At 46.4% G+C, this 15,905-nt stretch overlaps 1 protein-coding gene across 1 annotated transcript; it reads right to left on the bottom strand.

Annotated features, from left to right (window-relative positions):
• Positions 1–232: 232 nt before the first annotated feature.
• Positions 233–13,928, bottom strand: hand1 (heart and neural crest derivatives expressed 1). The gene is made up of 2 exons (XM_008114778.2): positions 13,124–13,928; positions 233–2,944 (listed from the first exon to the last, which is right to left on the bottom strand). Exons 1-2 carry the CDS (start codon positions 13,706–13,708, stop codon positions 2,840–2,842), a joined length of 690 nt encoding a protein of 229 aa, XP_008112985.2. The 5' UTR covers positions 13,709–13,928; the 3' UTR covers positions 233–2,839.
• Between the last annotated feature and the right edge of the window lie 1,977 nt (positions 13,929–15,905).

The following is a 15,905-nucleotide window of genomic DNA, read 5'->3' as shown; positions in this document are numbered from 1 at the left end:
CTTACATCAGACTTCCTGGCTCACTGACATGTTGAGATAGAACAGATAATATATGGAGGGATACATCCCTAAACGTACCATGGAAACAGGAACCTGTGAATAATAGTAAACCCTATTGAAATGAAAATATATTTTTTGCTGGAAGTAAACATAGAGTCATGTTGGGAGACCTAGAAAACTCCCAGAGAGCAGAAGGAAACCCCCTGAACCCCAGGGAGGGTCCAAAAACATCTTGTTATCATAAAGCTTTACTTTATTATTATTATAATTATTATAATCATCATCATTTCTTTAAAATTCGCATAAATACTTGGCTTGGCAAACCTGTTCTCCTAGCAAGTGGTCATACAGATTTGAGGTAGAAAAAAAACTCGGTACAGGAAATGTATCAAAAATGCACCCATTTTAGGTAGTTTAAATACATCCAAAACAAAATTACAATTCAAAACAACAACATTGGGAGCGGAAAGGTGGCCCAGCAAGGAAAGCAGAGGAAGAGGAGGAAGAGAGGGCCCAGTTGTTACCTCTGTATTTATTTACACTCAAAGGAAGCTGGGCGGGTTTGGGGCAAATCTCCCAACTCTGAACCAGAAGTGGGTCTATCACTGACTTTGGTTGCCCACAATCAGCTCCACGTCAGTGGCCCTGCAGATGTGCCCACTGATGGGAGGAACCAATGGGGAAGGCGCAGATCCAAGAGAATCCATGGCTTGGGAAGAGAGGCCAAGAAGGGAAAGTGGATCCACTCAGGCAAAGGTCGCCAGCTCTGCCCTTTTCAAACGGCATTTTCCTTCAGTTCCCAAATCACTAGCCTTGCCTTGCTTTCAGAAGTACCCTGAGCTGGGTTGGTGTGAATTTCTGGGATGTATGGCCATGTTCCAGAAGCATTCTCTCCTACTTTTCGCCCACGTCTATGGCAGGCATCCTCAGAGGTTGTGAGGTCTGCTGGAAACTAGGCAAGGGGGGTTGATATATCTGTGGAAGGTCCAGGGTGGGAGAATGAACTCTTGTATGTTGGAAGTAGGTGTGAATATTGCAATTAATCACCTTAATTAGCATCAAAAGCCTTGCAGCTTCAAAGCCTGGCTGCTTCCTTCCTGGGGGAATCCTTTGTTGGGAGATGTTAACTGGCCCTGGTTGTTTCTTGTCTGGAATTCCTCTGACTTCTGAGTGTTGTTCTTTATGGAGCCATTGAAATCCACAAGCATGTGGAGAATTTCAACAGAAAGGGGGAAACCATGAAAATGAACAAAATCTGGCTACCAGTACTTAAAAAATCATTAAAATCAGGAGAGTAAATAAAGAGCAGCACTCAAAAACAGAGGAAATCCAGACAAGATTCAACAAGAGCCAGCTAACACTTCCCAACAAAGGATTCCCCCAGGCAGGAAGCAGCCAAGCTTTGAAGCTGTAAGGCTATCTAATGCTAATCAATGTGATCAACTGCAACATTCACACTGGCCTCCAGCAGACAAGAGTTTTTTTCTCCCACCCTGGGGCTTCCACAGATAATATATCAACCCCCCTTGCCTAGTTTCAAACAGACCTCACAACCTCTGAAGATGCCTGCTATCCAATATACCTCCCAACCAGGGCTATGGGGGGGAGGGGTGTAGGGGTTCAACCCCCCCTCCCGAAATTTTTCAAGTTTAAAAAAAAACTGTTTTACTCGTGAATTTTAACTGATTAACCAAATCCCCAAGAGTATCCACTGAAGTTTATCTGTTTTGAGGGTCCACTGAAGTTTATCGTTGGAGCCTGATTTCTAAATTATTTTTCGTTATGGAACTACTCTTCATGATTCGCTTAAAAAAAGTTTCAACCCCCCCACCCCGATTTTTTTTTTCTGGCTATCGTCCTGCTCACAACCTCTGAGGATGCCAGCCCTGGATGTGGGTGAATTGTCAGAAACATGGCCTTATAGCCCGGAAAACACAGCAACCCAGTGAGCCCAGAAAGCTTTCGACAGTATCGTGAGCCTTCAGGAAGGACAGTGTGGGGCACCCTAAACGCAACGAAACCGGCCTTATGTCGGCCCCACGCACTTCACTGGGTTTTCTTAGGCCAGGGATCCTCGGAGGTGGTTTTGCCCGTTCCTTCTGATGATGTAGCACCTGGGATTCATTGGTGGCCTGGCCTCCCATCCAAGTCCTGGTTTCCAAGACTGGAGAAGACGGGGCGCCTTGCGAGGATCACTTTTCAGGCTGCGATGGGAGTAATTTGGAGACTGAAGGGAAATGTGAGGAGGAGGCAACGCCCTTTGTGGGTCTCCTCGCCCTGACAAATCCCCACACACAACACACCCAGTGCTTTTTAGGCAGGGAAAGGTGTGGTAGAAGCGGATTCAAGCCATTTCCCCACTTTGAAAGCCAAGGAAGGGGTCTCGCTTCGACGTCTCCCTGAGTTCCTTCGATCGGGGCTCTTTCCTTTTTCCCCTTTAACAATGTCTTCTTCCACTCATCCCTTGGTTTGTTTTTGTGCAACAGTTCGAGTTCGAAGCTAGCTTCAAAGGGCAACAAACTCCACGAAAGCTGGAGAAAGACAGCCAGCCCTTAATGCGCCTCAGTGCTCGTGACAGTGTGTTTGTTGTTGGCATCATCCTCCGGGCCTCGCGCTGGTTCCACGGAGAAGCCACTCTCTTCAATCCCGGTTTGAAGCCGACTTCAGTGATCAGTGTAGATAGAGGTGGCCTCTCTCTCCCGAAGGAAGCAAGGCGCGCTCCTTCCCACTGAAGGAAGGCGACCGGGGTGGGCGGCAAAGGGCGGCGGGAGTGCTTTGGGGGAGGGCGAGGGGGCTCAGCCCGGGCCCCTCCCCTGTGGGGGCCCGTCCACGCCGGCTCTCATTGGTTCAGTTCCAGCGCCCAGACCTGCTGAGGCCAACCCGTCCGTCCTTTCAGCCTTTTCTCTCCGTGGCTCATGGAGGGCGCGAAGACACCTTCGGGGGGCTGCAAGGAGGGAGGGAGGGAGGGAGGGAGGAGAGAGAGAGAGAGAGCAAAACGGAGAGACGTGTTATTATCCACATGCAAGACAGCGCGCCCACAGCTTCACCAGGCGCTCAAAGGACGCCCCCCCCCCCCGCCCCAGCCAAAGCCCCGGGCGTCTGCACTGGAGAATGAATGCAAAAATCATCATGATAGTTTCCTGTCTTTAGAGACAGGGCCTATTAGGACAAAAAGATACCAAGTAAAGCTATAGCATCGGAAGGCAACTAAAATAGATTTCTAGCACAAATCTCCGATTAAGTGGGGTCGGCGTGTGTTACAACCTTTCAAGCATGTGGACAATTTCAACAAAAAGGAGGAAACCATGAAAATAAACAAAATCTGGCTGTCAGTATTTTTTTTAAAAAAAACTCTAAAATCAGGACAGTATATAAAGAGCAACACTCTTTCCAGACAAGAAACAATCAGAGCCAGCTAACACCTCCCAACAAAGGATTCCCCCAGGCAGGAAGCAGCCAGGCTTTGAAGCTGCAAGGCTATTCAATGCTGATTAAGGTGATCAACTGCAACACTCACACTGGCCTCCAACAGACACGAGTTCTTTCTCCGACCCTGGACCTTCCACAGATATATAAACCTCCCTTTCCAGTAGACACAACCTCTGAGGATGTTTGCCATAAATGTGGGCAAAACGTCAGGAGAGAATGCTTCTGGAACATGGCCATACATCCCGGAAAACTCACAGCAACCCAGTTTCAATGGGATCCGCTATCATTACTATAAACTACAGCATGTATATAACGCTGTGAGCTGTAGTTGCCATATGAGTTAGTATTACTCTTGTTGTATTCTTATTTGGAAGCTCAGACCCTTTCCACACAGTCTAATAACATCCCACATTATCTGCTTCAAACTGTGTGGAATCAGATATCCCACTTCAAAGCGTATATTGTGGGATTTTCTGCCTTGATATTCTGGGTTATATGGCTGTGGGGAAGAGCCCTTTGAGGCAAGATCCTGCTCGAGACTCGTACAAATGTTATGCCAGGGACTGAAGCAGGTTTGGGGGGGCTTTAATAGCTTCTTAATGGTTTTGTAAACGGCTTTACTACGGTTGGATCGTGGCCTCCTCGCCCAGGTATAAAGGAGGCGGATTTCATGACGCGGAACTCCTTCAAAACGACGGCAAGAAATGTGAAAAAGCGAGCAAAAGGCGACCGAGGTTGTAAATAAGAAGCCCGCGTTGTTCCTCGGTTTATGAGTATTAGATTATCGGGCGGGAAGCAATAAATTTCTGGCCTTTATTTGGAGACGGTGTATAAATATGGCGGGCCGTGTTTTGGTAAATACCACCTAAATTACGCGTCTGATGAGCCTTTAAGGACCGCGCCCGGATGGATAAACAAACGCAGCGCTTGGAAAATATAAACGCACAGTCCTGCGGAAACGACTCTACTTTTTTATACCCGGAGGGATTTGATTATTTCTGGGAAAGAGACGGAGCTGTGAAAGCGCCTTCCCCCTTTTCTCCAACTTTACAGATCGCATTTGAAAGATGATCATCACAAAGCGAAGGGATCCAATTGGAGGAAATCCGTATACAAAGAAGTTATACTTTTATCTGCCTATAAAGCAGGCATGGGCCAACTTGGGCCCTCCCTCCAAAGGTTTTGGACTTCAACTCCCGCCATTCCTGACAGCCTCAGGCCCCTTCCTTTTCCCCCTCAGCCGCTTAAGCGTTGAAGTCCAAAACCTTTGGAGGGAGGGCCCAAGTTGGCCCATGCCTGCTTAAGAGCTGATTCACTGCGCCACTCGGCCTGAGAAGGTGCTGTGAGGCAGAGGCAGAAGCTCAAGCCATTCACCCAAAACTGTGGGATGCATCCTTCTGCCACTCCTTACGAGGGTTGTTTCCCCAACTTCAAGGAAGCTGGTTCCTCCGACTCATAAAGCGTTGTTATTTTGACCTCTGGTGAGTGTGGGTTGTGTGATCCGGACAGAGAAAGGCAACCAAAAGCGAGGGAGAGTGGTAAATCTGGGAGACAGATTTCTATATCCATCATCTATCTGCATCGCTGTGTCTAAATCCTTTGGGTTAGCTTCATTGAATCACCTCTGCAATAATAAGTAAGTTAACACACAAACAAGTCCCGTGGATTCAATGGGTCTACTTTAGTTGAAATTAAAAATGGGAATCGGGCTTGTAAATATGTAATGGATTAAAGAGAAACCCAACTTTCTTCCTGACATGAGTCACAAAGTGGTTCACAACAAAGACAGAGTTAAAAACTTGAGCACAAAACAGTGCAAGGCCAACGAAGTGACCTACTATACTAAAACAATACTACGCTTAAAAAGAATATTGTGCCTATGTTGGGGATTTCTGCACCTTATTGTTAGTCCTGGATCAATGGGATTTACACCATCCAACAACTGACACTATATAAGAAAATTAGAACAGAATTCTGTCCCTGGCTTGAGAGTGTTATTTCCTATTTAATTGTGCAGTATATACTTTGAAAGTAGTTATTCGACTCCAGAAACTTTGTTTGTGTGGCTGCCACAAACTATGTTGAGTTGGTTGAGACTCCACGAGAGATTCATTGAAAAACTGTAGCAAAATGTGCTGCAGGATGTCCCCCCAAAAACAAAAGTTTTTGCAGTTTAATAAACTTTCCCCATGTTTTTATGATAGAACCAATTAGGAAATGACATTTGCAACCCAGGAACAAAAATCGTGTGATTCAAGGAGAGACTTGGGGCCTTTCCACACGACCATATAACCCAGAATATCAAGGCGGAAAATCCCACAGTATCTGCTTTGAACTGGGTTATCTCAGTCCACACTGAGTTTATTCCAGTTCAAAGCAGAAAATGTGGGATTTTATTCTGCTGTGTGGAAGGGGCCACCTTTAAAGATATATAGATCTGTGTGGAATATATATATATATATATATATATATACACACACACACACACACACACACACATATATATACACACACACATATTAACAAACACGCATATGTTTGTCCATTAGATTTACATTAGATATACATATAACAGGGAGCCAAACATCTTGCACTTCATTCTTCTTGCAATCATTTTAAGAAACCAATTTCAGTGTAAACATATCCTTCTGAGTTCCAGGTTTTGCCTGAAAGCCAGAACAATAAGAACTATAAACAAAGCCACGGGCATGTAAAGGGTAAAATACGGCCCAAGAAGCGAGTTTTCCTTCCAAATGCGGGTTATGCTTTCGAGACCGGTCTCTGGGCAGTTGGAAAGCGAGGAAAGGGGCCTTTGGAAAGAGAGAGGAGGCAGCAGCAAATCCACAAGTGTCATTTTCCCTCCGTGGCGTTGTGGCGTTTGCCTCTTCTCTCGTCAAATAATAACAATAATAATAACATCTCAAAAAAGTAGACCTCAAGATCCCTATATCAAACCCTGATCTTCCAGAGACCTCAAACCGTGACAATAATGGGGCTCATAGCAGTTGGCAATTTTTCCAAAACACTCCAAATTAAATACTCTTCAAAAAGATAGGTTTTAAAAAGATAAACATATATAAGTTACTGCATTTTCAAAACAGTATGTAGATCTCTAACCATTACAATTGCCATTTAAAACATTTGCAGGCAACGAGCCCTTCATGCAGGACAAGAATTTTACTGGGGGATCCGAATGCCGACTCAAGGTGACTAACGGGCAAAAGGATTGTTTTTTACTTGCTTCATATGTGTTGTCGAAGGCTTTCATGGCCGGAATTACTGTGTTGCTGTGAGTTTCCGGGCTGTATGGCCATGTTCCAGTAGCATTCTTTCCTGACGTTTCGCCTACATCTATGGCAGGCATACTCAGAGGTTGTGAGGTTTGTTGGAAACGAAGGAAGTGAGGCTTATAGATCTGTGGAAGGTCCAGGGTGGGAGAAAGCACTCTTTTGTCTGTTGGAAGTGTGAATGTTGCAATTAATCACTTTGATTTGCATTGAAAAGCCTTGCAGCTTCAAAGCCTGACTGATTCCTGCCTCTAAAATCAGGACCGTAAATAAAGAACAACACTCTGAATGCAGGGGAAATCCAGACAAGAAACAATCAGGGCCAGCTAACACTTCCCAACAAAGGATTCCCTCAGGCAGGAAGGATACAAGCTTTGAAGCTGCCAGCCTATTCAATGCTAATCAAGGTGATTAACTGCAACATTCACACTTCCAACAGACTTCTTTTTCCCACCCTGGACCTTGCGTAGAGATAATATAAACCTCACTTGCCTAGTTTCCAACAGACTTCACAACCTCTGAGGATGCCTGCCGTAGATGTGGGCGAAACGTCAGGAGAGAATGCTTCTGGAACATGGCCCTACAACCCGGAAAACTCACAGCAACCTATTGCTTCCTGTTGAGGATTAAAAGGGGAAAATACGACATCGTGCGTATGGATTTGCTTTCAGCAAAAACGACTTGAATCGAAAAGAAAAGAAACCCTAGAAGCTGCAACAAAAGGTTGCACCCAGCCATGCCTCTTCCGCAGTATTTTACCCTCCACTACCACCATCACCTCTTTTAAAACATCTGTCCCCTCGTTCATGCTTTGGGACTGCGTGTTCCCAAATAGTGGTGGTGGTTGTTGTCCTGCCTAGAGATTTGTTTTACTCTCGACATCCCTGGAGATGGAGAAATCTCTTTGGCACAATGGGGCGCCGCGTGCTTCTTTGCGAAGGATCCAAGTTCACTCTGTCTGGAGAAGGAAACAGAAGGCAAGAGGAACTGGGTCCTTCGCTTGCTCGCTCGCTCGCTCCGTGTAAATACCGCAGACGAGTCGCGCCTGTTGATCCAAAAAGCCCGGGGCGAGCGTCCTTTCTCGCAGCCAGGCATGTTTATAAATACACGCGCACTCTTCACCTAACGGGGTTAATCCCGGGAAAAAAAGAAAGAAACGCAGTTTTGGAACGCAAAAGAAGGCACTCCGGCAGGAATTTTTTCCCTCCAGTTTCTTGCCAGAATATTGTGAGCGGCTCCGCTTCCACTCTCCTCTCTCTGGACCCTTTCCTGCCATGGAATTATAACACTTCCATTCTACTTTTACTACGTTGGCTCCGTCCTATGGAATCCTGGGATTTATAGTTTTAAAAAGGGGGCACATAGAATTCCCAGCCAGAGAGCTCTAATTTCTCCCCGAAGTATTAAACCCCAAGATTTCCTAGGCTGCAGCCATGGCGGTAAAATGGGAATCACGGTGCTCTCATTGTGCATCATTCTGAAAGGCTTCCCTCTAAGGCTAGCGTTATTTCGGAGCCTAATGTTTGAAAGTGGACTAAATATGTAAAGGGATAGTCCAGTTTTATAAACAAAACAGGGTCAACTCTGCTTCCTGCTCGGATTGGAGGCTGCCAGCGAATACCAGCAGGCTACAGGCTGTATATTAGAGGCAAAATCACCTCCAGGCCTCATCTAAGCTGACAATTTAATGCAGTTTCAAACCGGCATTAAAGAAAGTGGTTTTACTATGCAGATGATTACACAGCAAGTCCAATTTGAGACCCAGATAGTGATTAGGAAAACCGCAGAGCACACTTTTGTGGAAGTCAGCTTCAAACTGCATTAAATGGTTGGTGTAAATGAGGCCCAAGTATTCCTTGCCTAGGAAAACCCAAGGAAATTCATGGGGTCACCATAACTGACAGAGGACTTGAAGGCATATACATATACACCAAACAATATTTCAGGCGTAATGCAACCTTTCTGGTGCTGAAGGTCATGTTTGGGTGGCTCATTCCAAGAAAGTGCTCCAATGTATCTCAAGGCAACCCATGTTGTGTGTTTTTCCGCCTGTGATTCCGGCCAGGCCTTCGACAACACATGCAACCCATAAAGGTACAGTAGAGTCTCACTTATCCAACACTCGCTTATCCAACGTTCTGGATTATCCAACACATTTTTGTAGTCAATGTTTTCAATACATTGTGATATTTTGGTACTAAATTCCTAAATACAGCAATTACTACATAGCATTATTGCGTATTGAACTACTTTTTCTGCCAAATTTGTTGTATAACATGTTTTGGTGCTTAATTTGTAAAATCATAATCTAATTTGATTTTTAATAGGCTTTTCCTTAATCCCTCCTTATTATCCAACATATTCGCTTATCCAACATTCTGCCGGGCACGTTTATGTTGGATAAGTGAGACTCTACTGTAATGGGAGTGAAAGACACCCATCATGCAGATATATACAAGGCAGAAGTTGCAAGAAAAATTCAGGCCTGCAGCAAAGGTCTTCTCCTATTTACTTGGAAGGAAAACTCAAGAAACATGTCATTAAGAACTGAGGCCCTGGAGCTTCCAGAAGAGATCTAGAGGGGTGAACAACATTTTGAGGACTGGATTACAAAATTAAATGGGAAGGGGACAATTTTATATCTAATCTGACCAGATGGAATATTTGGTGTAGATTGAAAAAATGGATGTGCTGGGACAATATTCTACAAAAAGGCATTTATAAGGTGTAGCCTTTCCCATGGAAAATGTCTGTGTGTGTGCAGGGCCATTCCCACAAAATGAAGGCCCAAAATTTTTCTAGGCAACTTGTTCTGAGTTTTCCCACCTTCTCTCTGCCTCTTAGACCCAGTCAGAAAAGACCTCCTACCAGGCCCTCTGCCGAACTCCCACAATTCCTAACAGAAGTCCAAAATACCTGGAGGGCCGAAGTTGATTCACACAGTGGAGGCAATGGCACATTTTGGCCTGATTCCCAGCTAGTTCCAGTTGAAGTACAATAGATTACTAAATGGGTCAACACATTAATAAATCCCATTAATTTAATGGGTCCACTCTAAATGGGGCACCAATCGTATTCCAGCCTGAGGCATGAAACCACCACCTTAAGAACATTTAATAACGCACTTTATTTATATTCCACTTTATCTCCCCAGGGGGACTCAGAGTGGATTACAGTACACATATAGGCAAAGATTCAATGCCTTTTTACACAAGGACAAGACATACAATGCATAGATAAGGTAAATGTATACCAAGCTAAGTTCAATAAGTGCCCTCCTCAGATATGTTTCCAATTAAAAAAATAATGTGCATATATGTGTTATTTCAAAAGACTAGAGATATGACCTCAGCTTCATGCAAGAAACGGGATCCAGATTTAGTCATGCTTAGCTTTGGATCCTTTCCCTGCAACCTGGATTTAATTCTCCTATTGGGGTGGTGTGTGTATTGTAGTCCTTCAGTTGTGAAGCACATAATTCACATGGGCAATAGGCATGTTTTACATTTTAGTCCACAAAGGCATGTTTTACATTTTAGTCCACAACTGCTGATTCAGTCATGATATGGTAAAGAAAAGCTGAGTTTGCAACCCAGACTAAAAAGACTACTGTGAACACAATAGCATTTCACATTTCAAGCTTGCTTGAATCATTGGACTTTTTGAAGAAGGGAATAAAATGAAGACTGCTTTTGCTATCCAAGCACTAAACATTATCAAATCTGCATCTTTAAAAAGGAGAATATGAAACAAAAGTAATAAATTGAGGAAATGTAACCTGTCTGGCAGCTCTGACTGTAAAACACTTTTGCTTTGTTTCTAAATAAAAATATTCCCATACAAATGACCACCAACTAAGACAACTGTTTTGTTTTGTTTCCAAACAAGCAGCAGCCAAGGATGCCTTGGCTTCTCAGGCAGGAGCAGTGCTTCCTCCACCATCTGCAGGCTGAGGCCTGGGCCCAAAAGAAACCCATTGGGAGCAGTTGCAAGCCATGCCTAATGCAAATGCAGGCATTTATTTATTCCCACTGATATCAAGGAGTTCATAACACATATGCCTACTTAAAACACTATAATTCCACTAACTGCAGTGGATCCATCCTATTTAGAATATCTTGAAAGATCCCATCCTGGAAGATAAGCAGGACCAAACTTGGTTACTACTTGGATGTTGGACTACCAAGCAACATCAGGAACAGTACTTATATTTCAGAGATAGGTGATGACAGACCATTCCCAAGGATACCTTGCCTACGAAAATTGGATGACATTATAAGGTTGCCTTAAATTGACAGGAGACTCAAAGGCACACTGAGGGAATTCTCACCAGAGAAGTGTAGTGCAGGCCCAAACAAGAAACTATCCAGGATCCCATGGGATGTGGCTATTGAAGCTGAAGTGGAATCATAGCCCATAGGGCTCTGAATCTGGATCCAGTTCAGGGATCTGTGCAAACTGAATTCCAGAGGATTAGAAGCACTTTTGATTCTTCTTCCTGGAACATCACATCTTTCATGTTGTCAATTCCAAACAACCAATCCGATAAATGTATTTGGAAGGCTTTCCTATCCAACCACATATTCCCGAGTAAAGGGGTTCAACAAAATCAACCAAGATAGACCCCATCCTTCCTCTGAGTCAAAGCCTCAAATGGGGCCTTGTGCATGCAGAATTGTGAAAAATAGGTTGTTGTGGCTCATATTAAGATTACAATTACAGTAATGACAACTATATATAACCAATGATTGGCTGTCTTGTGGCAGCCACTTCACTCTGTCTAAAGGTAGAGGCTGTGGTAGCACCCCCCCTCCCCCTGAAAAAATACTCCACCTCACAGAGATGGCAAACCCATGCTGGGATTGTGTGTGTGTGTGTACCTAATTTGCCTCTAGGAATTTTACAGGTTTGTGTGTGCATGTGCTTAAATGGCTGAGGGGGGAAAGGAAGGGGCCTGAGGGTGTTAGGAATTGTGGGAGTTGAAGTCCAAAACACCTGTAGGGCCCAAGTTTGCCCAGGCCTTGCCTACAGTTTGTGCCATGCCTGGCCTACAGCATCAGGTCTTCAACTCAGAGCTTCCATTCAAGTGCTAACCAGGACTGACTAGAAAAAAAACTCTTTTACTCCAGAAGAAACAAAACCCCAGCTATTCCAGTCACATAAAAAATAGGATGTGGAGGAAAATTCTAACCAGTTTTCTGTGCCAACCTTGGACTACAAGGTTGAGAACTACTCTATTTTTTTCCTAAGGAAAGAACATCCCTTCAGGTGGCAGAATTCCTTGCAGAACCATATCGGTGGCTTTGCCCATTGAAGACAAATGGAAGACTGGAACTTACAAAAATTTCCTTCACCTGGGCAAAGTTTCCTTCCCGTTCATATCCAGGGTTCCTCAAACCTTTTAAGCAGAGGCCAGTTCACAGCCCTTCAGGCTGTTAGGGGGGACGGACTACAGCTTGAAAAAATTAACAAATTCCTATGCACACTGCACATATCTTCCTTGCAGTGCAAAAAACCCAAAAAACAAACAAACAAACAAACAAACAAAAACAAAAACCAGAAGATGCAAACCAAGATACGGACTTGAAATGTTGACCAAGCATTATGCTTATGCTGGACACAATACTGTCAAATTTGCAACTAGCAGCATCTATAACCGCCCTGCAGGATCTTTTCAAATTTGGCACTTTCCATGCAAATGGTAAAATCTACCAAAGTTCAAAGCCAATTATTTAAAAAAGCGTCTAGCTGAATATGCTTGTGAATAGTATCATCTGAAAGAGAAACAATTGCTCTGCAAAACTGATAGGTTTGATTTTACAATGCGACAATTAAGTATCAATTTACTCTGTATGTTATATATCACACTGAAACCAGCTTCCCCATCGCTGTAGCTATGCAGTAACTAGCAGGGCCATGAGGATACATAAAGCATAATGCATACATGCACAAAATATAACATACTTTGACCTGAGTAAATGGATACTATCGATCTACATATTCTGTGTGCCCTGTCTATCTAGTCCAGGCATGGGCAAACTTGGGCCCTACCGGCTGTTAGGAATTGTGGGAGTTGAAGTCCAAAACACCTGGAGGGCCCAAGTTTGCCCATGCCTGAACTAGCCGATTTCTTAAACTCTGTGACCCGGAGCGAGCGGCCTGCCTGCCTGCCTGCCTGCCTGCCTGCCTGCCTGCCTGCCTGCCTGCCTGCCTGCCTGCCTGCCTGCCTGCCTGCCTGCCTGCCTGCCTGCCTTCCTTCCTTCCTTCCTTCCTTCCTTCCTTCCTTCCTTCCTTCCTTCCTTCCTTCCTTCCTTCCTTCCTTCCTTCCTTCCTTCCTTCCTTCCCAGCGAGGGTGCCCCTGAGGGCGTGCAGAGGGCCTTTCTCCGCCCCCCCTCCTCCTCGGTTACCTGCGTCTCTCGCTTCCTCTTGGCGGGGGCGTCGGCGGCGGCGGCGGCGGGGTGATGGTGGCGGGGCTCGGCCTTTTTGAGCTCGGCCTTGAACCCGGCCTCGGCGCCGGCGGCGAGGGGCCCGTCCTTGGCCAGCACCTCCATGAGGTAGGCGATGTAGCTGGTGGCCAGGCGCAGCGTCTTGATCTTGGAGAGCTTCGTGTCTGCGGGCACGTTGGGGATGCACTCGCGCAGCTCGGCGAAGGCGCTGTTGAGGCTCTCCGTCCGGCGGCGCTCCTTGCGAGGCGGGTGGGGCGGGGGACCCGCCAGGGAGGGGGCTGCCGCGGCTGAGGGGACGGGCGGCGCTGCTCCTCCCGCGGGGCCCCTGCGCCTCCCCGGCAGCTCCTCCGCGGGGCCGAAGGACGAGGCCGGGGAGCAGCCCAGGTCCGGGGGCGGCGCGGGCGGGGAGAGGCCGGTGGCGCTGAGCAGCCATCCCGGAGGAGGAGGGGGGTGCGGGTGCGGCGGGGGTGGGGGGTGCGGGTGCGGGGGCCCGAAGAGGAAGGGCGCCTCGTGCAGCAGCGGGTGGTAGCCCCCCACCACGTTCATGGCGGCCAGCGGCGCTAGCGGCCCATGGGCTCGGCCCCGTCTCCTCCTGGCCCGGCCTGGCCTGGCCTAGCCGCCTGCCTTCTCGCCGCCGCTCGCTCTCTCTCTCCTTGGGCTCCGGGCCCCTCGGGGGCTTTATAGGGCGGCGCGGCTTTGATGCCCTCCCTGCCCGAGGGGAGGGGCCAGAGCAGGAGGGGAGGGGCGGGAAGAGGAGGAGGTCCCATCCGCACAGACCATTTGATGCACTTCCAAGCCAGCTTCCACAAAAGCCCTCAAGACCCTCATCACCATCTGGGGCGGAGCCCCCAGATGGCGTAGTGGACTAAGTGACTTTGAAGGTTGGGTTACTGACCTGAATGCTGGCAGGTTCGAATCCCACCTGGGGAGAGTGTGGATGAGCTCCCTCTATCAGCTCCAGCTCCACGCTGGGACATGAGAGAATCCTCCCACAAGGATGGTAACCTGGGGCAACGTCCTTGCAGATGGCCAATTCTCTCACTCCAGAAGCGACTCAAGTTGCTCCTGACACGGAAAAAAAACCATCTGGGGCCCCAGCCACATTGGACTGCATTATATGAGTCTACATTGCCATATATGACACTACTACTACTACTACTATACAACACGATTTTTGTGCCTGGGTTACACACGTCATTTCCTAGTTGGTTTTGGTCCTATCATAAAAACATGGGGAAAGTTGTCTCTGGGTTGCTGTGAGTTTTCCAGGCTGTATGGCCATATTACTTGAGAACACAGAAACGTTACCACTCAGGTCATAGAAATGCTGGACCACCCCATCATAGCAAATTTCTACGTGGAACACTTAGAAAAACAAGCACCAAAAAAGCCCACTATATGATTCAGATTTAGGATCATAGAGTTGGAAGAGACCTCATGGGCCAAGAAGCAGGAAATCGCATTCAAAGCACCCCCAACAGATAGCCATCCAGCCTCTGCTTAAAAGCCTCCAAAGATTTGTGGATGACACCTTCACCATTTGGAGCCATGGAGAAGAAGAACTCAACAAGTTCCTGGACCACCTCAACAGCATCCACCCAAACATCCAATTCACCATGGAAAAAGAAAAGGAAGGAAAGCTGCCATTTCTAGATGTCCTAGTAATCCGCAAACCCAGTCCACAATTGGGCCACACAGCTTACAGAAAACCTACACACACTGACAGATTCCTACAAAGCTCCAACCATCACCCAAGTCAAAAAAAGAATCACTATTACACCCCCGGAAGACCTGCACAAAGAATCTGTGAACCCCACCTCCTCCAAGGTGAACTGAACCACCAAACTGGGCTCTACAGGCCAATGGAGACTCCACCACAGACATCAGAGGAGCTGTAAGGCCAAGAACAAGCCAGGAGAGAAAAGACAAAGATCCACCCAGAGGAAAAAAGGTTTTTGCCATACATCAACTGGCCGCATAGGGAAGCTGATAAAGAAACACAACCTATCTACAGACCCACTAAGAAAATCCAACAAATGCTACCTTCAACAAAGGACAAGAGGGATCCTCTCACCTATGCAGAAGTCTACCGTACACCATGCAGCTGTGGACAAATCTACATAGGGACCACCGAATGCAGCAGCAAAGCCCAGACACGAATCAGGGAACATGAAATGCACTGCAGACTCACTCAGCCAGAGAAGTCAGCCATAGCAGAACACTTGATGAACCAACCTGGATGCAGCCTATTATTTGAGAACACAGAAATGCTGGACCACTCTAACAACCACCATGTCAGACTACACAGAGAAGCCATGGAAATCCACAAGCATGTGGACAATTTCAACAGAAAGGAGGAAACAGTGAAGATGAACAAAATCTGGCTACTAGTATTTTAAAAAATTCTAAAATCAGGACAGTAAATAAAGAACAACACTAAAAAACAGGGGAATTCCGGGCATGAAACAATCAGGGCCAGCTAACACCTCTCAACAAAGGATCCCCCGGGCAGGAAGCAGCCAGGTTTTGAAACTGAAAGGCTATTCAGTGCTCATCAAGGTGGCCAACTGAAATATTCACACTTGCCTCAGACAAAAAATCTTTTTCCACCTTGGATGGACAACGAATCTCAGGCGTTATTGGATATATTGCACAGGAAGGGGCTGGCTAAACTGCCCCTGAGTCATCCTTGCTTAAGAAATGCGTGGTGTCTCCAGAGAGTGGCTAGAGGAAGTAAATGCAG

This window comes from Anolis carolinensis, chromosome 2, assembly GCF_035594765.1.
Source record: "Anolis carolinensis isolate JA03-04 chromosome 2, rAnoCar3.1.pri, whole genome shotgun sequence".
NCBI classification, from domain to species: Eukaryota; Metazoa; Chordata; class Lepidosauria; order Squamata; family Dactyloidae; genus Anolis; species Anolis carolinensis.
This window is presented reverse-complemented; position numbering and strand designations above follow the sequence as displayed.